Here is a 23,619-nt window from a genome sequence, read left to right on the forward strand (position 1 = left end):
TAGTCGACTAAGGCAAATTTTGGCCAATCCTAGTCAACCATCCAAATCCTTAGTCGGGGACAGCCCTAGTGTGTAATAGTGTAATAGTGTGTAATAGTGTGCTAGTGTGTAATAGTGTAATAGTGTAATAGTGTGTAATAGTGTGTAATAGTGTGTAATAGTGTAATAGTGTGCTAGTGTAATAGTGTAATAGTATGTAATAGTGTAATAGTGTGTAATAGTGTAATAGTGTAATAGTGTAATAGTGTGTACTAGTGTGTAATAGTGTAATAGTGTGCTAGTGTAATAGTGTGCTAGTGTAATAGTGTAATAGTGTAATAGTGTAATAGTGTGTACTAGTGTGTAATAGTGTAATAGTGTGCTAGTGTAATAGCGTAATAGTGTGTAATAGTGTAATAGTGTGTAATAGTGTAATAGTGTGCTATTGTGTAATAGTGTAGTGTGTAATAGTGTAATAGTGTGTAATAGTGTGTAATAGAGTGTAATAGTGTGTAATATTGTAATAGTGTGTACTAGTGTGTAATAGTGTAATAGTGTGTAATAGTGTAATAGTGTGTAATAGTGTAATAGTGTAATAGTGTGTAATAGTGTAATAGTGTGTAATAGTGTGTAATAGTGTGTAATAGTGTGTAATAGTGTAATAATGTGTAATAGTGTAATAGTGTGCTAGTGTGTAATAGTGTAATAGTGTAATAGTGTGTAATATTGTAATAGTGTGTACTAGTGTGTAATAGTGTAATAGTGTGTAATAGTGTAATAGTGTAATAGTGTGTAATAGTGTAATAGTGTAATAGTGTGTAATAGTGTAATAGTGTGTAATAGTGTAATAGTGTGCTAGTGTAATAGTGTAATAGTGTAATAGTATGTAATAGTGTAATAGTGTGTAATAGTGTAATAGTGTAATAGTGTGTACTAGTGTGTAATAGTGTAATAGTGTGCTAGTGTAATAGCGTAATAGTGTGTAATAGTGTAATAGTGTGTAATAGTGTAATAGTGTGCTATTGTGTAATAGTGTAATAGTGTAATAGTGTGTAATAGTGTAATAGTGTGTAATAGTGTAATAGTGTGTAATGGTGTAATAGTGTGTAATAGTGTGTAATAGTGTAATAGTGTAATAGTGTGTAATATTGTAATAGTGTGTACTAGTGTGTAATAGTGTAATAGTGTGTAATAGTGTAATAGTGTAATAGTGTGTAATAGTGTAATAGTGTAATAGTGTGTAATAGTGTAATAGCGTGTAATAGTGTGTAATAGTGTGTAATAGTGTAATAGTGTGTAATAGTGTAATAGTGTGCTAGTGTGTAATAGTGTAATAGTGTAATAGTGTAATAGTCGACTCCTTCAGACATTAAGCACCCCCACAGCCCAAATGGAATGATTAAACAAATTTATATATATATATATATATTATTATATATATTTTTTTAAGTCGACCAATAGTCGACTAACGGCAAATTTTGGCCAATCCTAGTCGACCATCCAAATCCTTAGTCGGGGACAGCCCTAGTGTGTAATAGTGTAATAGTGTAATAGTGTGTAATAGTGTGCTAGTGTGTAATAGTGTAATAGTGTGTAATAGTGTGTAATAGTGTAATAGTGTGCTAGTGTAATAGTGTAATAGTGTGTAATAGTGTAATAGTGTAATAGTGTGTAATAGTGTGTAATAGTGTAATAGTGTGCTAGTGTAATAGTGTAATAGTGTAATAGTGTGTAATAGTGTGTTTTAAGTGACTATTGGTCGACTTAAATTTTTTTTTAAAGTATAATATATTTTTTATTTTTTATTTTTTATCATTCCATTTGGGCTGTGGGGGGTGCTTAATGTCTGAAGGAGTCGACTGAAGGCTTCTTGTCCTCTGCAAAAACATGCAATTGGTCCACTGATGGATACATCTTGATATTTGTATAGTGTGTTCATTAGATGGGTGAAATCCTCTTTCAGTGCCTCTGTGCCTGTTTTCGTAGGCAGTTAGCCTCTGGTATGCGTGCCATTAGCGTTAGCTACGCTTCTATGCCTCTTTTCTTTTGAAAAAAAAAATAAAAAAAATAAAGAATAACAAGATTAATATTTATTTTTATTTATTTTTTTATTATATTCGACTAAGAGGTTGGCCAGTCGACCACGGCCCCTTTCGACCGATTAGTCGACTAATCGATTAATAGGGGTCAGCCCTATAACTGCTGTTGTGACATGGTTATGATGTTTATACTTTTTTTTTTTTTTTTTTTTTTTAATTAATAGTTTGAAACACAAAACAGCTCAACATAAATACAGTACCATACAGACAAAACTAAACTCACAAACAATAAACAATACAATACAGTACAATACAGACAAAACAAAACTCACAAACGGTACAATACAGACAAAACATACTAACAAAATGGGGGGGGGGTGGGGGGGGGGTGCAGATCAAATACTCCTGCTTTCAGTCATAAGTATTCTCCAAATATGTCCTTATATAGATCCAGGGACCGTCCTCTCCATGGTCATGTTCAGTGAGCGTTGAGGCTGCTCGTTCCATTGTCAATAGGTCCATGAAATCCCTCATCCAGGTGTCCATACAGAAACAATTTGGCTTTTGGATCTTCCAGTTCATCATGATAGTACGCTTAACTGACATATGTGCTAGTGTAATGATGCGTTGCGTAAGTGCTGATTGTATACCAACTACCCCTATGCCCAAGAGGCAGACTTTTGGACATAAGGGTATCTTAACACTGAGAATAGAGGATAGTCTTAAAATGACCTTGTGCCAAAAACTCTTCACTGTGGGGCAATGCCACAACATGTGGATGAGTGTTCCTACCTCCCCACATCCATGCCAGCACAAATCTGAGATGGCTTGATCCATTTTTTTAATTTTACATGGTGTAATATAAGCTCGATGAACTACCTTTAATTGTATCATTTTATATCTTACACATTTTGATGATGTTGTTGTATTTTTTAAAACCGTCTCCCATTGTGGAGCAGTCAAGGAGACCTTCAAATCCCTCTCCCACTGCTGTTTAATGGAGGCCAGGCCATCTGATGAGCTAAGTGAGAGTAACCTATAGATCTTAGATACTGACCTCCTTTCTGAAGCGATCCTTCTTAGTTTTGAAGCGATCCTTCTTAGTTTATGATGTTTATACTTGAATACGTTTGAAAAATAAAACAATAATTTTGTCAGACAGTCTGGAGAGATTGATTTATGACGTGATGTCATCTGCAGTCCGCGCGGGCGGAAGAAGTTAAGGATTTACTCCAACACATGACATTTACTCGATCAAACAATGATATGTTACAATGTTGTCGGCCTCTTATTACATTGTAGCCGTCAGTAGAATGGTGTATTTTCAAAGCATGTTTCAATGAACAGATAGAGAGCGCAATATTACTATGATGAGGAGGCAACTACCATCTGTGTCTGGACAATAAGCGAGGGAAGAAAACACGAGCGACGGCAACTTGCAAAATTAAGCAGGCTAAGAGTTGATTTTGAAAAAATAACCCAAGCCAGTCTGCGCATTTATCGAAACGGCATGATCGATATGGTTGACGTGAAGGATTTCGCCAAATGATACACCTGCTTGAGCCAGCGTACCACCATATCCCATCCTGAGGCACAACCATCTCGCGCATCGAGGAGAGCTACACCGATGCAAATTTAGGAGTTTCTCGCGCAGCTAGCTAACGTTACAAGGTTCGCAAGGTTGCATTGATGACAGATAGCTATGTTACCATCACTTGCTACTACATGACGAGGACTGGCGAGTCACCACTGCGGTGTTGTTAACTACAAGTTTGCCAGGTCGGCATATGGCAGACCACCTCGCATAACAGTTAAAATAATCCCTGGATACAAATCCGACTGACTGGTGGAAAGTCAATGTGGGGAGATTTGCCAGGCTGGAATCGGGACCATGATTGTGAGTCAGTCTGAGACAGGCTATTTGTTTTGTGATCTACAGTATGTAGACTATCTTGTTGCAACATAATAATAATAATAATAATAATAATAATAATAGCCTCATTAAAAATACTATTGTTGCTTTGTTAGGTTGTTTTCAACGTTTTATGCATGTAATCTGTTATTTAGTTAGGCCTATTGAAAATTTTCGTCGACATAAGTAGATTTTTCATTTTTGTTTATTTATTAAGTTCATATAAAACCGTATTTAGAACATTGTTGAGTTTGTTAAATACATGCTTTTGATTTCTTTAACCACATAACTCATTCCCCGCCAACAACGATTATACTCGTTATTGGGCCCCATCGCTTGAACACCAACAACGAGTATACTGGTTATTTGATCGTTATTTCTTTTATTTGATATTTCTATTCATTACAGCAGGCACACAGACTCGGGGTTAACATGGGTAATCATCCTGAGAATGCCAAAGTGCAATACCGGCCGCATCCTCCAAGGTGGCAGTATCGAGCACCCTTTGAAACCTTATATCTTGGCCTGTGCAATGGTCAAATGTCTCCGGGCGCACTTTTCTTGGTCGGGCGAGATGAGCGGTTCTTCCGATTGCATTGAAGCGTGTCAAATATCCCTGATCCATATGTTGTGGTGGGTTATGTCGTGGACCAGATGGAGATCAGATGGACCAGATGGCGATCAAACAATTGTCTCTGGTTGACTGGTGCTATCTCTACATCTTGGACCTGAAGGCCTTCACAATTAAAGAGCTGACGGTCTGTGTTCGGCGCGGTGGGAGAGGTGGGAAGGCTCTCCTGCCACTGGCCATCAATGGCCTGGAGGGGGAAAGACTGGACAGCCTTACATTTCTCAGAACAACAATCTCCTCCTCTCTGAATTGGGATGACAACTACAGTAGATCTGCATCATCAAAAAAAGCCCACAAAAAAAAAAAAATCCTGCGCCGGCTTAAAAAAGTCTGGGGTGTCTAGAGAGGGGATGCTGTGGTTCCACAGAGCTGCGATAGAAAGTGTTCTCACCTTTTCTATATCTGCGTGGTGTATGACAACTCCGCAGCTCAGCAGAGGGAGCAGCTGTACAGAATTGTTCGCTCTGCCTCAAAAATCATCAGCTTCAAACTCACCCCCATCTCTGACATCTATGAGACCCGCATTTTCAATCTCTAAAAATACTACAGGACTCTGCCAGCCCCCTCTTAATAACTCTCCCCGCAGGAAAAACACTCAGGACCATCAAAACAAAAACATTGTGTTTCCTCAACAGCACTTACTGCAGAACCATCCAATCACTGAATGGCTCCCTAATTCCGCATCAGCACTTTACGAAAGCAAAGTACCAACTACTACTGTATTTCAAAGCACCTATGACTTTATTGTTATTTTGCTCTGGACCTTCCTCTGGGACTGTTAAAGTCTGTGATTGGTTTTCAGTGATTGGATTTTAGTTTTCTTTTATGTGTCTTGACTGTTGTGCTGTGATTGTTTGCTGTCATGAGCACACTGAGGCAAATTCCTAACAACTAAGTTGTATGGCAATAAAGTATTTATCTTGAATGTGTTATTTTTGACTATTAAAAAAATATGGCCTATTTGCCTATTTCTGCATTACTGCCCTAAACAGTATCAGAATTGTATGAATGGACTAGAACGCTGACACTCTTGTGGATCCAATGAGACTATCCAAGATAGTCAAAATGATGATCAAACTTAACCTTACTGTATAAAATGACCTACACAGCATCATCAACACACTTTACAATAAAAAACTAGAGCTATATCTCCCCCTAAAGATCCCCTGTTTGCCCCTAAAAAATACAAAAATGGATCTATGGTGTTAAACTCCATGTTAATTGTATTCATGTTTTAGCCCAAAGTTTAAATTGTGCGCGTGTGTGTGTGTGTGTGTGTATGTGTGTGTGTGTGTGTGTGTGTGTGTGTGTGTGTGTGTGTGTGTGTGTGTGTGTGTGTGTGTGTGTTTGTGCGTGTGTGCGTGTCCGTCTGTGCATGCATGCGTGTTCTCTATGGTGGAACTCTAAATGACTCCTTGTTCCTGTCACCGCACCTGTTGTCGTAGGTCTCAGGGTTTCCAGAGAGTCAGCTGCTGGTCTCTGTGTTTCCTGGTATTCCCACCGTGGCAGAACTCTTCATCCTGCCCGACATTCACACGCAGTCGGAACACAAGAAGAAGAATGTGGAGGCCCTGGAAAGGGTAAAGACATGTGATTATTTACCGTCTCATTCCAAGACGTTTCCTGATTAGGTAGCTCTATTGACATTGCATGATTAGGTAGCTCTATTGACATTGCATATAAAGCTCTATAATGAACCACCACGAATTATGAGGGTTAAGTCAAAACCTGTCTTAACTAATTATTGCAAATTCGCATTGCGGTTTCGAAGGGATCAACAGAAGTCTCACTGGTGGGGTGAAAACACAAGTCAAATTCTGCTGAAATACAGTCAAATTCAAGTTCAAGTTTCAAGTTTGTTTATTATTTGTCACAACAAAATACAGAATACTTTATTTTATACATTACTATCACTATTAATCAGTTAGGTCAAGGTGCTGATCTTATTGGTGACCAGCGGTGGCAGCACCGAGCATTCATCAACTGGAGGATTTGAAAGAGAGACTTCGGAGAGAAAAGGGTATTTCCGCGGGGACTTGTGTTTTCACCCCACCAGTCTTTGTCGAGACCCTTTGAGCTTTCTGTGGATCCCTTGGAAAACACAATGCAAACTGGAAATAATTAGTTAGGAAGGGTTTTGACTTAACCCTCGGAATCTGTGGTGGTTCATTATAGAGCTTTATATATTATATACTAATGATTAAGTAGCATCTGAAGGTAATCTTTACAAGGTTATATTGTGTCATTGTATGTGTGTGTGTGTGTGTGTGTGTGTGTGTGTGTGTGTGTGTGTGTGTGTGTGTGTGTGTGTGTGTGGTGTGGGTGTGTGTGTGTGTGTGTGTGTGTGTGTGTGTGTGTGTGTGTGTGTGGGTGTGTGTGTGTGTGTGTGTGTGTGTGTGTGTGTGTGTGTGTGTGTGTGTGTGTGTGTGTGTGTGTGTGTGTGTGTGTGTGTGTGTGTGTGTGTGTGTGTGTGTGTGTGTGTGTGTGTGTGTCAATTCCCCAAAACAGTCATCAGATATTTTTGTCAATGCCCTGAACCAAGGCTTGATCCAATTTGAGCTTAAAGCTGACATTCGCATCATTGTGTACATCACACAGCAAACTTTGGGTAAGTACATCTGAGCTCCGCAGCTGCAGCAGTACCTTCCACCAGGCTTCAAATCAAATGTATTCCATTTTATGAGGTTTTTGTTGTGTTCCGCGTTGATGTGCATATGCTAATGCGGGTGTCTTCCCCGTGCCAAGCTGACATTCCTCTCTGCCCATACAATGAAGGGATAATGCATGGAGCTAAGGGAGATAACTGCATTCCCTGACACAAGATTTATCACAAGATTTGAATATCTTTCCCGGCGCATCACTGCTGCACGGTACCTGGCGTGCTGTAAGGGTGTCAGACATTAGATCTCTTTGAAATAATCCGATCAATGGAATGATTGACAAAGAAGGTGTTTGGTATGCGGCGAGGAACACCCCCGGGGTCAGTGGGATATTAGCATATCGCAAAAACGTGTCGATCAACATGGCATGGCTTTACCCTTTTCATCCACCGACTGATCTGTCTTCATTTGTGTCTGCATGCAAAGGTCTGGGGTGCCTTCTAAAGGCACCCGGAAAGGTCACAGCCTTCATAGGCTCCCTCTCTAAAAAGGGAGGGAGACGGGTGGCGAGGGGGGGGGGGGGGCAACACTTTGAATAATGCACCTCAGCACTTAAAAAGCCATGACTAAGCATAAAGCGCCCCTGTGCGTTAGAAACCCCTGGGACATGTCAGTGGGACGTCCTGGACGTCTCGTTTAACACCTTGAGAGAGTGACCGGACAGGAAGCAGCTGCTCGTACTGCAGATGTAACCACGTTCCCTGAGGCAGGGAGCGGAATCCATAGTGTGGCTTATAGGTCCAATAGGTACTGTACTGGATATTAAAAGGCCCCTATTGTAAAAAAAATGCCTGTGTATTGCATCATTTTTACTAGGGATGGGCATTGATTTTCAAATATCCGATTAGTCATTAAATTGAAGGGAAAAAAATAGATTTGTTAACACTTTGCCGCCCGACCACGAGTTAATACGGGTTTCGAATCCATGCGTTGTGGACAGAATCACGTATAAAGCCGTGGCAAGTTGTTATTGCTTTTATATCATTTTAATAACCGGGTCAAGGTCACGGAGCGGCACTGCATATATTCCCTAGTCTGTGAATTTGAGGATGTGCAATACCGGCCAGATCCTCTTAGGTGGGCGCCATTGCTCCACTGCAATGTGCCCTGTGGGCGAATGGATGACTTTATTTTTTTCCTTTCAATGGAGATTTTCAGTACCCGGATTCTGACTCAGCATCTTGTACCGTGGATTACGTTTCGAATCGCAGATTTCACCATGGAATAAGGGGATTTATCATCAGCAAATGGACATATCGATCTACCAGATGCCGATCGATAACAGGGAAATGCTCGGGGGTATCTCACCGGCTCATGGTAAGATCTTTTTCACATAAATTACAGCCGGATCAGAGCTTGCTATGATACGCAACCAGCCGAGCAGCGTATGTGGCTAGTTACACGACCACTGTTATTGGTAATCAATAATAATAAACGATGTCCCTCGCCCCCCCCCCCCCCCCTTTGATGCATACATGCTTTGGGACAGTCCCGATGATATGCAGTTTGAGTTATTTCTTTAGCATATGTAAAACGGAAATGCCGTTGAATATAACGTTAGCAGCTATTAGCCCTATAACTAGCCTTCCAGAAAATATACGAGACAAAATCCACTATAATGCTTATATTCACGGCGCTATAAAATGACAACCTATTGATGCATTTTTTTTCTTTAAGCCATTTTGAAGGGACGGTTTATGAACTGAATTGACAATGAGAATGGACAGATAGCAATACTATAAAGTATAGATTTAGCTGTACAAAAAGACACCGGTCTGTTTACAAAAGCTGGTCCTCAACCACTATATTAGACGCATCCCAGCGGTCGCCAATGTGTTAATGCAAATCCATTTAGTCTCAAAAAATATATTTCCCCTTGTTTTTACCATCACCTACAACTACAATGTGTAGTGTATTGAGAGGGGACCCTATTAACTGTTACACCACTGAACGACATGCTGGTTAGAGGTAGCTAGCCAGGTAGCATAACAGTCTGTTAACAGCTGGGAGAACAGCAAAGAAAGATGAAGAAAGAGAGACTGGAGATGGTAGCAACGTTTTGTATGTTTGCCATGTTGTTTCACTAAGCTCACACATTTCAAGCAGCGGTGGTGTAGCGTTCAGAACGAATGCTTTAGTTCCTGGAAAGACGCTAGCTTGGTCCGTTAGCGTTAGCTGTTAACAATGACAGCAGCCAACTAGCTCACACGTTGGATTATCTCACGTTCGCTATTAAGTCAAAACAAAACCATGTTAACATGGAAGCTCAGACATTTCAAGCATCAACAATCTTTCAGAATGAATGCTTTTGTTCCTGGAAATAATGTTAGAGTTTTGCAAAATTGTGAAATTGTGAAACCTTACCATACCAATTTCTGCAGATCATAGGTGACTAGAACCCTCCCTCTTGAACCAAGCCATTCGGAATACAAAATGGCAGCTCGCTTGTAAACCTTCTCCTTTCTAACTAAAGTCAAACCTAAAAATATATTTCTTATTTTCAATGGTAAGTCTGAAAGGATATTGCTGGATCTTGAGTCATATATGATCTTCGAAACCTACTTTGACAGTTTGATCCGAAATGTACGATACAATCGGCTCACTCGTTACAGCCACGGAAACAGCCCGTTCAGAACAGGACTGACACAGAAGGTTATATTTAGTTACTGGCTGCGCATCTTGCTCGCCCATTGAACTAGCTTGTTTGTACCTATTGTACACATTGAAAGTATTACTCATGCACCTTATCTATCCAGCCACGCCCCCTTCCAGCTACGTATATAACCCTGTGGCATGGCTGTGCTCCACCTCCCTCGTTCTTTCATTCGAATGTTTTTGCTCAGAGGCATTCTGCAGTTGGAGAGTTAGCGATAGTTAGTTTGTTTAGAGATGGCAACGCCACCACCAGCGCTTCCAACGCTTGGCTTCCACCGCTTGTCGCGGGGGTTCCCTGGACCGGCTGTCATGGCAGTCAGGTGAGCCCTCACGGCATGCAGTGGAGAGTTTGAGCCGCCCGGAGGTCCAACGGAGAGCGAGAGTAGCAGATGGTCGAGAGAGGAGGAAGTGGAGTACGCGGGACCAGAGGCTTTCGGTGCCGCGGAAGTACTGGACCTGGAGGAAGACCCATGCGTCTTCATGGGGGCACCATCGGTGGAGATGGAGGACCCCTTCTCCGATTCCTCGGCCGGCATGCCGGGCCTAGCAACCCCAACCCTGTGAGATGTGACCCTGGAGGAAGAGAGACAGCAGTCTAAGCTTCGTTTTCTCTTCCCCAGGCTGATGGCTGCGGCGGCTGCAGCCAGCGGCATCCCGTTGCCGGTGCCCCTACCGATGCCTGTCCCCGACGCGTCTATTCTTTTACCAACGGATTTCCAGTTCCGCGTTCGCGTTCTGTGATCTGATTGGCCACTGACGTTTCTGGTGTGGCCCAATCGCGTGACGCGCCCATTTCCGCAAACTAAAGTTGGTTAAGGTTAGAGTCTGGAATCAGGGCTGGTGTTCTATCGCCCTGCTCTAAGACAAACTCTAACCTTAACCAACTTCGAAAGAGTGCCTAAGCTTAACCGGTGAAAGAAACAGGCGAGGCAGCCTAGTAGCTAACGTGAGCTTGCGCTACACTCAGTGCATGTAGCCTAGTAGCTAACGTGAGCTCGCGCTACAGTGTATGTAGCCTAGTAGCTAACGTGAGCTTGCGCTACACTCAGTGTATGTAGCCTAGTAGCTAACATGAGCTCGCGCTACAGTGTATGTAACCTAGTAGCTAACGTGAGCTCGCGCTACACTCAGTGTATGTAGCCTAGTAGCTAACGTGAGCTTGCGCTACACTCAGTGTATGTAGCCTAGTAGCTAATGTGAGCTCGCGCTACACTCAGTGTATGTAGCCTAGTAGCTAACGTGAGCTCGCGCTACACTCAGTGTATGTAGCCTAGTAGCTAACGTGAGCTCACGCTACAGTCAGTGTATGTAGCCTAGTAGCTAACGTGAGCTTGTGCTACACTCAGTGTATGCAGCCTAGTAGCTAACGTCGAGGCGGAAATGGGCGCGTCACGCGATTGGTCGCACATGTCACATGACCAGAAACGTCAGTGGCCAATCAGATCGCACCAGAAACGTCAGTGGCCAATCAGATCGCAGAACGCGAACGCGGAACTGGAAATCCGTTGGTAAAAGAATACATGCGTCCCCGACGGCATGGTGGGGCACTTTTTCAGGGAGGACCCGCATGGCAAGCCGGACATGCTGTGCCCAGGCTTCCCACCCATGACCTTTTACGCAGGTGGAGGGTCAGGTCCAGGGTTTGAGGACTGGCGTGCCGTGGCTGGATAAGCCGCTGGCAGCAGTCCTCTGCCCTGAGATGATGTGGCACCCGAAGCAGAAACCGATGCCAAAGGGGAAATCAGCTTGGCAAATGGCGGAATTGCCCGACAAAGGCGTACATCGCCGCCACACAGAACCTGGCAGACGCGACCAATATCGCCCAGCTGTCGTCTTTTCAGTCGAAGCTGGTGACGAGTGGGGAGACATTGGGTCCGGATCACTGTGAGCTCCTCGCCCAGGCCTTGGGGGCTAGCCTGCACCTCACGCAGCTGCAGGGCATAGCCTCGGGCAAGCTCATGGCATTAACCACCTTGATCCACAGACACCTGTGGTTAGAGCAGTCTTCTCTGGAGGACCGGAGAAGGCTGCCTCTCCTCCTGGCCCCCCTCTCCGAGGACGGCTTCTTTGGCTCGTCCATCGAGGAGGTGTCGGTGGCCTGCAGGGGGATGGAGGAGCAGAGGTTGCTCCTGGGTCACCACTTCTCCAGGTCAGAGAGCAGGGAGCGACCAAACGCGAGGCGGTGCAAGGCCACGGCCCGCAGCGCGTCCTGCAGCGCTCCCCACAGCGCATTCCACGAGGCATCGCGCAGCGCATTGAGGGATGGGCCCAGCAACGTTCTCCGCTTCCACGGCGAGCCTAGCGCCTCTTCCTACTCTGCGCTTGGATGGGAAGGTAGGGATCTGCCAGCAGCTGCTGCACGACCCCCGACCCGTGCCACCAGGGCGCACCTCACGAGGCGGCAGGAGATGAAGGCTGCGGGACCGGGCTAAACACTTGTGCAGTCATTTCACTCAAATGTGTTAAATGTGTGCCCCGAAACTAAATGACAAGTGGGCCATGTTACCCTTTCTGATAAAGAAATTTAAGCGTACGGCAATTGTTTGTCTTGGCTCTCGTGTGACACGTTTTTAAACAACATAGCTCAGAGCCCACAAATGATGGTTGGTTTCCATGTTGGGTTTCAAGCGATAAAAAGGCATATGCATTGCGTATGTTTTTCACTTATAATGACACAGAGCTAACATTGCTCCTTGAGGTTCCAGATTCACCTCGTATGTTTGTATGAGGTTGGCTGAGGGGTAAAATATAACCCCTTATTATAGGGTATATTATATCAATTATATCAAGACAAAGACCTGACAAGGGTGTTTGTAACAAACGAAGCCTTGCCAGGTGTGCTTGTCACTAATCCCCATACGCATTGACGTGATGGCGTATGTACGTGGGGTCCCGCCCTGTCAGGATAATCTGACGTCTTCTCTAGCGTTAGAGCAGAAATTAGCATATCTTGCTTGTCGCAAGGGGGGGGGGGGGGGGGGGGGGGGTTTCCCCGTTTCCCCATATCCGCCAACTCAAAAGAGTTGGGTTATGTGTGGGTCCCGCCCAGCCCCGGGTTAGCCTATCAGGGTAATTACGTGCGCACCCCTCTCAGTTTTTACAAGGTCCGAAACAAAGGGCAGTGGGGGTGCCCGTAATAAAGATAATGTGGTAATATCATCACAGGGTCCCAGTTTTAAATTAATCCGAGAGGAGGTTATACTAGTATATGTCGAGCTGCTTAGCTAAGGGTCCCATCATATGCTGTCAAATACTGAACATATCTTCCAATTGGGGCGGCTACGTGGCGTAGTGGGCAAGGCGCTCGCCACGAATGCGGAGACGCTGGGCTCGCCTGTTCGAGCCCAGCGCTCCACATTGCTTTCAGTTTAGCTGGTCGTTCATACTAATACACATTGGCCGTATTAGGGGGTGGGAAACTGATGGGTGGGGATCGGGCGTTGTGGACAGCGACTCCTACAGGTCGGTTGGTGCGCCTACGCAGTAGAATCAGGAAGTGTCGGGGGCCTCCCACGCGTTACTCCTCGCCACTGAGAGATCGAGCTGCGCAGGTGAAAAGATGCGACTGCTGTTACCTCAAGTACCGGAGGGGACTTGTGCTATGTATGACTTAGTCCACATTGCAGCCGGCTTGTGGGAGGCAAGAAACAGCGTTCGTGACAGGGGAGGGTTGAATTGGATGATACGAAATTGGGATGGGAAAAAATATAGAAAATGGAAGAAAAAGTGGATAAAAAAAACATATCTTCCAATCAGCCGATTGCAAAAGAAAAACTGTTCAGAATACCATCCTCACAGGCACCTGCTAATCAACAGCTTGCCGGCTAAAGAGGATGAGGTCAGCCTACTCAGTGGCCCTGTCCTCCTCGTTTATGGGAAAATACAGAACTTTTTCCCCAACAGAAAAATGGACCCTGCGGAGGGCGAGAACGCATATCAGTGATATGAGGCCTCGGTCACTGGACCCGGGGGCAGGGCCACGTCCCACGTGACGGTATGCCAGTGGTCACGCGGCTGGGGTGGGGCGACTACGTCAGGGGCTCAGGACTCATCCTGAACCTCCACCTATTGTTTTCCCTATTTTCATGCGCTGACTATATGTCTTGAAACGCGCAGGGAACCTCTGGTCAACGGTTCGTTAGAATGTAAAGCACGGTGGCCCTGACAAAGGGGAGGCTGTGTCACAAACAACGCCTGTGGTGGACAAGTATGCTGCAGCTTCGTGGTCCTCGCCAGGTCCCTTGGTCGGGTTCTATCTCATGGACCTGGCTGAGAGCCCTGTCTCTCCATGGGGCTGGAACCTCTTCTACATCCCATTGCTAGGTAACTGGCGGGATGCATGGTGAGGTAGACGGTTTTCGCACGGTCTACTCACCCCTGTGCTTTTTTTGGGAGCTACGCCCTATTTACGCATGGTCGGAGTTCTATCCCTCCGCTCCTCGTTAGGACGAGTGTGGGGGCCAGGACCCTCCCCATTTTCTGCTGGTCGTAAAGGGGACCTCAGGGAGTACATTTATCGGGGCTACGCGCTTCGCTTCGCCCATTAGGGGGAGCACAGCCACGCCACAGGGTTATATACGTAGCCGGAAGGGGGCATGGCTGGATAGATACAATAGGTACAAACGAGCTAGTTCAATGGGCGAGCAAGACACTTGCCAGTAATCATATAACTAGGGTTATAGGATAACCTTTGGTATAGAGGCTGCTAGAATACATAATGTGTGTGTTTTTTTTGTTTTTCAGCAAAACACTTGACATAAAGATGTGTTTTATGGGACCTCAAAGGACCTCATATATTAACTTGTTGAAAATGACTACAATATGGGAGCTATAACTCTTTGGACGCCACAGACTTGAGCATCTTTTTTTCCTACCATGCCAACGCTCTAAGAGATAGGAATAAGTGGCAGTGTTTGTAGGGCTATATCTATATTCTATATTATAGCTATGGATACAATACTATGGCCCATTTGACATCAACCATCTATCGTTCAATATGTGAAAAAGAATACATGTTGTCATCCATACGTTTGCGTGTTATACCGTGGTGAATATAAGTATAGTTTTAGAGTGATCCTGTCTAATCCCAGAAAACGACGATATGCAGCAATACGTGAATTTCACTAAAAGCGTTGGCGTTTCTCGCCTGGACACGCTACTATTTTATATTTTTTGTATCTACTTTTTCTCCCCATTTTCTATTTTTCTCCCATCCCAATTTCGTATTATCCAATTCTACCCTCCCCTGTCTCGAACGTTGTTAGACCATGCCTCCCACTGGTCGGCTGCAATGTGGACCACGCCTTGCATCACGTGTCCCCTCCGGTACATGAGGAGGCAGCTGTCGCATCTTTTCACCTGCACAGCGTGATCTCTCAGCGGCGAGGAGTAACGCGTGGGAGGCTCACACTGCCCCTGTTGCTTCCTGATTTTGCTGTACAGGCGCACCAACCAACCTGTAGGAGTCGCTGTCCACAACGTCCGATCCCCACCCACCGGCTTTCCCACCCCCTAATACCTAATCAAATGTATATAATAGGTATTATGTTTTATTACGTTTTTTTTATGCTTTTATCGTCACCAACGGCATACGTTGTGGAGTAACGTTACACACACACATTGCGATCCGTGTGAAATCATGGTTGGATCAAAGCAGGATTGATATCATTTAGTCCTTACCTTCACTAGGAGGTACCCCAAAAATAATATTCCAATTGTCTGATCGCGAGTCCCAGTATTGGTGTCCATCGTGTCGCCAACATAATACACCACAACAGATGCATCGGGGGCATTTGACGCTTCTCAATGCGATCGGGATAACCGCTCGACTCGCCTGAGAAAGAAAACTGCGCCCGGAGGGATTTGAACGTAACACAGGCCATGATATAAGGTTTCAAAGGGTGCTCGATACTGCCACCTGGGAGGATGCGGCCGGTATTGCACTTTGGCGATCTCAGGATGATTCCCCATGTTAACCCCGAGGTCGGTGTGCCTGAAATGAATAGACATATCAAATAAAAGAAATAACGATGAAAACCCGATTATACTTGGGTCTGGCGCTGAACGGTTAGTGAGATAACCCGACTATGCTTGGGTCTGGCGCTGATTGAGTTAAGGCGAGACAGCCTAGGACTAGGTGAATAGACAATGTATTCGTTTTTGGTCGATTTTTCTATATTTTGCTTCCTTAACATGTCTTATTTAAAGGTGACATGCATTATACATGTCTTTTTTCAATGTCTAGCATTGTATTATAGTAATAGGAGTTAGTATCAATGTGTCTGTGTGTCTAAATACCATATTGGCGGATTGCCGTCATTCAGGTCATTCATTTCCTGCTCCATTTTAATCAGGTCATTCTGATTTGACTCGCATGGTGACGTCACGTGGCGAGGATGGAGCGGATAGTGATCCGATTGGCTCTGTGGTTGTAGCGCACCAAACAGGGTTTGACAGAGAGTGAGCGAGAGAGAGAGGGAGAATCAGACAGAGCACATACACACACGCACATCACGCTGTCTCTCTCTCTCCCCCTCTCTATCTCTCTATCTCTCTCGATTTGGGAGCATACTAACGCCCCGTCTATAGCTGTAGCGCGCGGCACAGTGGAAGACTTCCTCAAACGGGAGAGGGAGAGAGAGAAAGAGAAGGGGACCTGCGTATCTCGCATGCAGCTATGTTTACACAGTTCTCTCTCTCTCTCTCTCTCTCTCTCTCTCTCTCTCTCTCTCTCTCTCTCTCTCTCTCTCTCTCTCTCTCTCTCTGTCTGCCACTCGCAGACTGTGTGGATGACTGTCACTGAAAGTGCTTATGGGCGGAGCCCAGCCAATAACAGGCTGAAATCTTGAGGCTGGAAAATAATGCTTTTGAGTACTCCATTAGAAATATAAAACAATGATTTTTTTAAAATAAACCTTACAGATGTCTTCCATAGACTCACAGGAAGTGTGTAAAGTTGCCCAAATAGTGCTAGGAATAGCAATGCAGGTCCCCTTTAAAACTAGTGGCAATAAAATATCGAAAACACACAATTAGTTGTTTATTTTACTTAATTTAGTCTGATTGTGTCCATAAATCACAATTACAATATAGAACTTTCAGGGCATTTCTTACACGTAAGATATGAAATATCCATTTCCCTAGCACAGGGGTCAGCAACCTTTTTGACATGGAGTGCCTGTTTGAAATATAGTTGTAACTAGTGTGCCTCAACAATATTCCATGCATCGTAATTTTTTTTTCTCATAATCAGGTATTTTTAATGAAAATGTTTACATTATTACATTATTATTGTTATTGTTATTATTAACAATATTATTATGATGGTTGTATCAACCCTAAATCTGAGTTGGGGGGGGGGGGGGGGGGAATGCAATGCAGACAAACAGCTGCATACAGTGCGACCATTTCACTCACATTTGCCCATTCATTTTTGGACACATCACACACCATCGGTGTGTGTACTGTACGTGTGCTGTCATAGCTCCACCTACAGGCCTAATGGAGAACACCAGGATGTGAATGGAGGGTGAATGTGAGGTATATCGTGTAAATAAGTTTTGATTGATCGCAAGACTAATCTGTAAAAAAATATATAATAATAAGTTACCAGAACTTAAAAATATTGAGTTCAGTTACTGTGCATTAAGGTTTTCAGTTTTCAATCCATAATAAGTTAACAGAAAAATAAGTACACAACCACATTATTTCAACCTAATAAAACTATGTTTATTGTCATTGTTTTAAGAACACAAGTTGACTTGGTAATACTCAATTTTTTTGTAAAAAAAATTGCTTTTAACATGTGCAATGTTCAATGAAATAGAAAAATAAATAATAAAATGTGTTGATTAATCCCACTGGTCACAATGGTGACCGTAATAATGTTTTTGTTATAAGGCTCTGCAAATGTTACTGAATGATGTAGCAATGTATTTCCAGCTAAATTGAAATAATAAACAAATAAAGGGTCTCAATTAAATATGTGGTAGTAAAAAGAACCTGTCGGAGGATTTCAACAAGATAAATGCGACAACAGTGCAAAATATTTCACTATAATATTTCAAAGCAAAAAAAAATTAAATTATATATATATATATTTTTTAGTGCTGCCCACTGTGCCTATGAAAATGCCCCCGCGTGCCTATGCAGGCACGCGTGCCTAGGGTTGCCTACCCCTGCCCTAGCACATACACACACCACATTTCTTCCTACAGTATATATACCCTGCTTCTTTTTACAGAGGAGTTTGTTGATATCATTCATAGCCTGATTTATAGTACATGTATACCAAAAAACCTGGCGAAAATATGGGATGATAATCCCTTCTGGACAAAAGTTATGTTATTTGTTATAAAGTTATGTGTCACCATAATGCATTTTATTTTTGATCTGGCATAATCCAATATTGGTGATTCTGTTCCTGGCAATAGATACAAATTAGCGCATATTTAATTATGTAACGCCTATTCTGCATAATATACACATAACATTTTAAACATTTTAAAAATTTGTATCCACTTTTTCTCCTTATTTTCTATTTTTCTCCCATCCCAATTTCGCGGTTTCCAATTCTCCCCTCCCCTGTCTTGAACGTTGCTCGCATATGCCCCCCACAGGTCGGCCGTAGGGAGGATAGAAGCCTTGCATCACGTGTCCCCTCCGGTGCACGAGGAGGCAGCCTGTCACATCTTTTCACCTGCCAGTGCGGACTCTAATTGGCGAGTTGTAACGTGTGGGAGGCTCACACTACCCCCGCTATTTCCTGTCTCTGCTGTGCAGGCGTCCCCCAACCGACCTGTAGGAGTCGCTGTCCACAACGTCCAGATTACCACCCATCCACTTCCACCCGCTGACTCTGCCAATTGAGCCAGTATGACGGCTGGCCCAAGCCGGAGGCAACGGCGACAGCCGGATTTGAACCCGGTGTCTCTTGCGTTGGTGACGAGCGCAATCTCCACTGTTCCACCCAGCCGCCCTGCAATACATTTCTTCTTAGTTGTTATGTACATAACAAACTGGGAAAGTTACATATTGATTGATATCTATTAAAATATTTGTTTTGCCTATTCACCTAGGCTGTCTCGCCTTAGAAAAGTGTGTTTTTCTTCACGTGTCCGCCTCTCTGTTTTTCTCCAGCACCACTGGTGGACTCTAGTCCTATCCACAGTGGCTCAGCCATACTGATGTTGCTCTCTGTGGTGTTTGTGGGTTTAGCTGCATTCTTCATTTACAAGTTCAAAAGGTATGTTGACTGGAGTCAAGAAGGTCATCTGTCTCAATTTCACTTCAATATTGGAAAACCAGGCTCTGTCAGGTTGGTAAATGTGAGATGGTTTTAGGCCATCTGTAATACAATATACAATTATATCCTAATCCGATTACATTCTTCACATATTTTTACATGTTTGTTTATAAATGATGATGAATAGTTTATTTTCGGTCTTTGTTTACAGATAAATAAAAAAAAACAATGTGTGGACTTTCAAAAGGAAAAGAAAAAAAGAAAAAATCACAAATGTACATATTCAAAGTAAGCTCACACACAAAATCAAACCCATACCTTAACCCCTAAGGTCCCGGACACACCGCCAACCTCACCCGCGTGCGGCGGCTGCCTCGTTGAACTGCTGCCGTCCACACAGACAGTGTCATCAACCACCACACGTTTCAACATGAGAAAATAGTCTCAATGCAGAATCTCTAGATGACCAGCGGTGCAGGCTCACATAGGCTGAGTTGGCTTGGCTTAACCTGTTGACATGGGTGGCGAAATGAAAAGCGAGATGTTCTGCTGAGGTGACCGGTGTGTCCTGACATCACGCCTATAGTCCTAACTTAACCTAACATAGAGATCACTTGCTGAAATACAGCAAGCATTCATTGTTGATCCTAATCTGTTTAAATTATTCATCAGAAACTGCACACTCCACCATGCCACGGAGGCGTGTGTGGAGGTAATAATGAGGAACCTTTTGCAACTATGGCATATTTCCCTCTCACATTTTTTACCGACCTGACGTGGGGGATGTACAAAATCAAAGTTTTCTCACATGTACTGTAATATATGTATATATACTGTATAATATATATATATATATATATATATATATATATATATATATATATATATTGATCTCCTGTCAGGAAAATCCCTTGGATCCATGTGCAGGCTGAGGACAGCCATGAGAAGGAGCCGGAGGTCATCGGCACTGTGGGTCAGAACGACAAAACGCCCAAGGTCAAGCTCAGCGAGTTCCCCTCTCAGAAAGAACTCATGGAAAAAGAGATGGAAGCGAGAAGCAAAGGTAAGCTATCTAGAGATTCACTTTTGAACAACTGAACCCTTGCACTTGAAAGAACCATATAAGTCTGTTCTGAAATTGTTTGGACAGCCCCATGTATTTGCAGTTGTAAAATCAGTCCACGTCACTCTGGAGTGTGAATGTGATATATCACAAAAAGGTACTCGACCTCTACTGTCTTTAACTATGAATGAACACTCTTAACACATTCCCGGCCATTGGGGGGCGTCTAATCTCACGCTATACGGCCAGCATTTCAAAACAAACTTTCATTGTGCGTGAGGCTGTTTGTAGAGCTAAATCTATACGTTATAGTATTGCTATCTGTCCATTCTCATTGTCAATTGACACCATTTGATCAATTGACCATTTGATCCCTTCAAAATGGCTTAAAGAAAAAAAAAATTCATCAATACATTCCCATTTTATAGCGTCTTGAATATAAGCGTTATATGGGATTTGGTCTAGTATATTTCCTGGAAGGCGAGATACAGGGCGCTAAGCTAATAACATTAAATCGAATGGCGTTTCGGCACTACAGAAGCTAGAGCTAAAACTCAAAATGCATATTGTCGGTATTCATGGTCCACCATGAATGCATGAAAGGGGGGGGGCGGGGGACGTCGTTTCTGATTATTGATTACCAATAACGGCGTTAGCCTCAGTAGCCACATTCGCTGATCGGCTGGTTGAGTATGATAACAAGGCCTGATCAGCATGTAATTTACGTGAAAAAGATCTTACCGTGGGCCGGTTGGATCCCCAAAAGGATTTCCCAGTTATCGATCGCCATCTGGTAGATCGATATACATTTACATTTACATTTAGTCATTTAGCTGACGCTTTTATCCAAAGCGACTTACAAGTTCTGTACGACAAGTCATCAGGAAGGGTACAACTCTATCAGCTGAGTAACAATGTTCATCAAAGTGTTGCGTGTTACAGTGTAGGTTAGTTTATTAGGACAAGTGCATGACAGTAAGGTTAGTTAGAGTTAGAGTTATATATATTTTTTTAATATTATTATTTCAGATAATGGTTGAAGAAGTGCGTCTTAAGTCGACGGCGGAAGATTGGACGGGTTTCGGCTGTCCTAACTGGGGTGGGTACTATGGGTAGTTCATTCCACCATTGTGGGGCAAGGACTGAGAATAGGCGGCATCTCTTTGATGACCCTCCCGCCGGGGCTTGAATAGGAGTAGGTCTGAGGCGGCCAGAAGATGCAGAGCGTAGGGGTCTTGAGGGTGTGTAGTTAGAGACAATTGACCGGAGGTAGGTGGGAGCGGTTCCCTTTGCCACATGGTATGCTAGGTCGAGGGCTTTGAAGCGGATACGTGCAGCAATGGGGAGCCAGTGCAGGTTCCTAAGAAGTGGGGTGACATGGGCCGACTTTGGTAGGTTTGAGATCAGGCGGGCCTCTGCGTTCTGAATGAGTTGAAGAGGCTTGGTGGCAGTGGCCGGGAGGCCAGCAAGCAGTGCGTTGCAGTAGTCGAGGCGGGAGATGACTGTTGATTGGACGAGGAGTTGGGTGGCTTCTTTTGTCAGGAAGGGGCGGAGCCTTCTGACGTTGCACAGGGGGAATCTGCAGGTTCTGGTTGTCGCTGCGATGTGAGCAGAGAAGTTCAACTGGTCGTCGAGGACAACACCAAGGTTCTTGGCGGTCGGGGACGCGGTCATAGCTGCATTCTCGACTGTGATGGAAAGGTCGGTCAGGGGGGAGGATTTGGCCGGCAGGTGGAGCAATTCTGTTTTGCTTAGGTTCAATTTGAGGTGGTTGGTCGTCATCCAGACGGAGATGTCGGACAGACAGTATCATCGTTGAGTATCATCGGCATAACAATGATACGAGAAGCCATGAGACGTGATAATGTTACCCAGTGATTTAGTGTAGAGGGAGAAGAGAAGGGGTCCTAGGACCGAGCCCTGGGGGACACCCATCCGCAGGGGGCGGGTGGCCGACAGGGTCCCTCTCCATGACACTTGGTAGGAGCGGTCATTGAGGTATGATGTCAGCCATGTCAGCGCAGAGCCAGCCACTCCCATTCCTGCGAGGGCCGCGAGGAGGATCTGATGGTTGACTGTGTCGAAGGCTGCAGATAGATCTAGGAGAATCAGGACAGAGGAGAGGCCTTTCGCTTTTGCTAAGTGAAGTGCCTCTGTGACCGCAATGAGGGCCGTTTCTGTGGAGTGGCCAGTCTGGAAGCCAGACTGATTAGAGTCTAGGAGGTCATTCTGTAAGAGATAAGCAGTAAGTTGGTTGGATACAGCACGTTCAAGTGTTTTAGAAAGGAAGGAGAGAAGAGAGACAGGATGATAGTTGACTATGACGGTGGGGTTCAGGTTTTTTTTTTTTATGAGGGGCGTGACTCTGGCTTGTTTTAGGGAGGTGGGGACCACCCCCAAGTCGAGTGAGGAGTTGATGGTTGCAGTTAGGAATGGGAGGATGTCCGGTGCTATGGTCTGGAGGAGTGGGGAGGGTAGCTGGTCCAGCTGGCATGTAGTCGGACGGTTCGACGTTACCAGTGTCAGGGTCTCGCCTTCTGTAATGGGAGAGAAAGATGACAGAGTGAAGGATGAGGTTCTCGATTCAGTATTTGGAATGGGTGGGGGTTGGGAGAAGGCGCTGCGGATGTTCTCCACTTTTTCCTCAAAGAAGATTGCGAAGTCTTCGACAGAGAAAGATGAGGGAGGAGGGGGTGGGGGGGAGTGAGGAGGGAGGACATGGTAGCATGCAGTTTGCGAAGATTCTTGGCAGAGGCCTCGATCCTATGGTGAAAGAAAGAAGCTTTGGCGTTAGTAATGGTTTTGGAGAATGTTAACAAGAGGTTGTGATATGTCCATTGGCTGATGATATATTCCTTTACTGCATAGTGAATTCGGTGTCGCAAAAAGTATTCCATGCTACATGCTACACGTATAGATTCCAGGAAACTCCATTCAAAGTCAAGAAAAAAAAGACACCGTTCTGCCACAGGGAACACTGCATTATCGAGACAGCACCACTACGAGGATCTGGCCGGTAATGCACTTTTCAGAATTCCAAGAGTAGGGTAAATCTGCAGTGCCGCTCGGTGACATTGAGTAGGTTATTAAAATGGAATAAAAGCCAAAACAACCTTGCCACGGACATGTCCGTGGTTGGCCCTCTACCGTTGGATCCGAAACACGGACATGTCCGTGGCCGGTCCCGAATGTGTTAACTTACCATCTTTAGATAATAATAACGTTTGAAAACATTGTTCCTCTGAAAAAACGTATATGGTTCTTCGTCTGTGATTTTGTATCCAACATGTACTCGTGTTTAAAGGTGTGCACTACGCCGTTTTGGGGAGGGGAAATCGTTTGCAGAACCTACAGTTATTTTACAACAAAGATTTACTATAGATGGTTTCAACTTGACAACATAAACATTCTAAATGGCCAACGAAGGCATACTCAT

The 23,619-nt window shown here is 44.2% G+C and overlaps 1 protein-coding gene across 1 annotated transcript in view; it reads left to right on the forward strand.

Annotated features, from left to right (window-relative positions):
• LOC311234739 (VPS10 domain-containing receptor SorCS3-like) overlaps window positions 1-23,619 on the forward strand; it is a gene marked incomplete at both ends in the record, with an annotated part of 229,353 nt that overhangs the window by 203,015 nt on the left and 2,719 nt on the right. The window contains 4 exons of the mRNA XM_084321982.1: window positions 6,007-6,141; window positions 7,070-7,169; window positions 19,015-19,120; window positions 20,023-20,183. Of these exons, the coding sequence (XP_084178108.1) occupies window positions 6,007-6,141; window positions 7,070-7,169; window positions 19,015-19,120; window positions 20,023-20,183 (502 nt within the window). The remainder of the gene's footprint in view (window positions 1-6,006; window positions 6,142-7,069; window positions 7,170-19,014; window positions 19,121-20,022; window positions 20,184-23,619) is intronic.

Source organism: Notolepis coatsorum, assembly GCF_963971535.1.
Source record: "Notolepis coatsorum genome assembly, chromosome: 9".
Taxonomy (NCBI): domain Eukaryota; kingdom Metazoa; phylum Chordata; class Actinopteri; order Aulopiformes; family Paralepididae; genus Notolepis; species Notolepis coatsorum.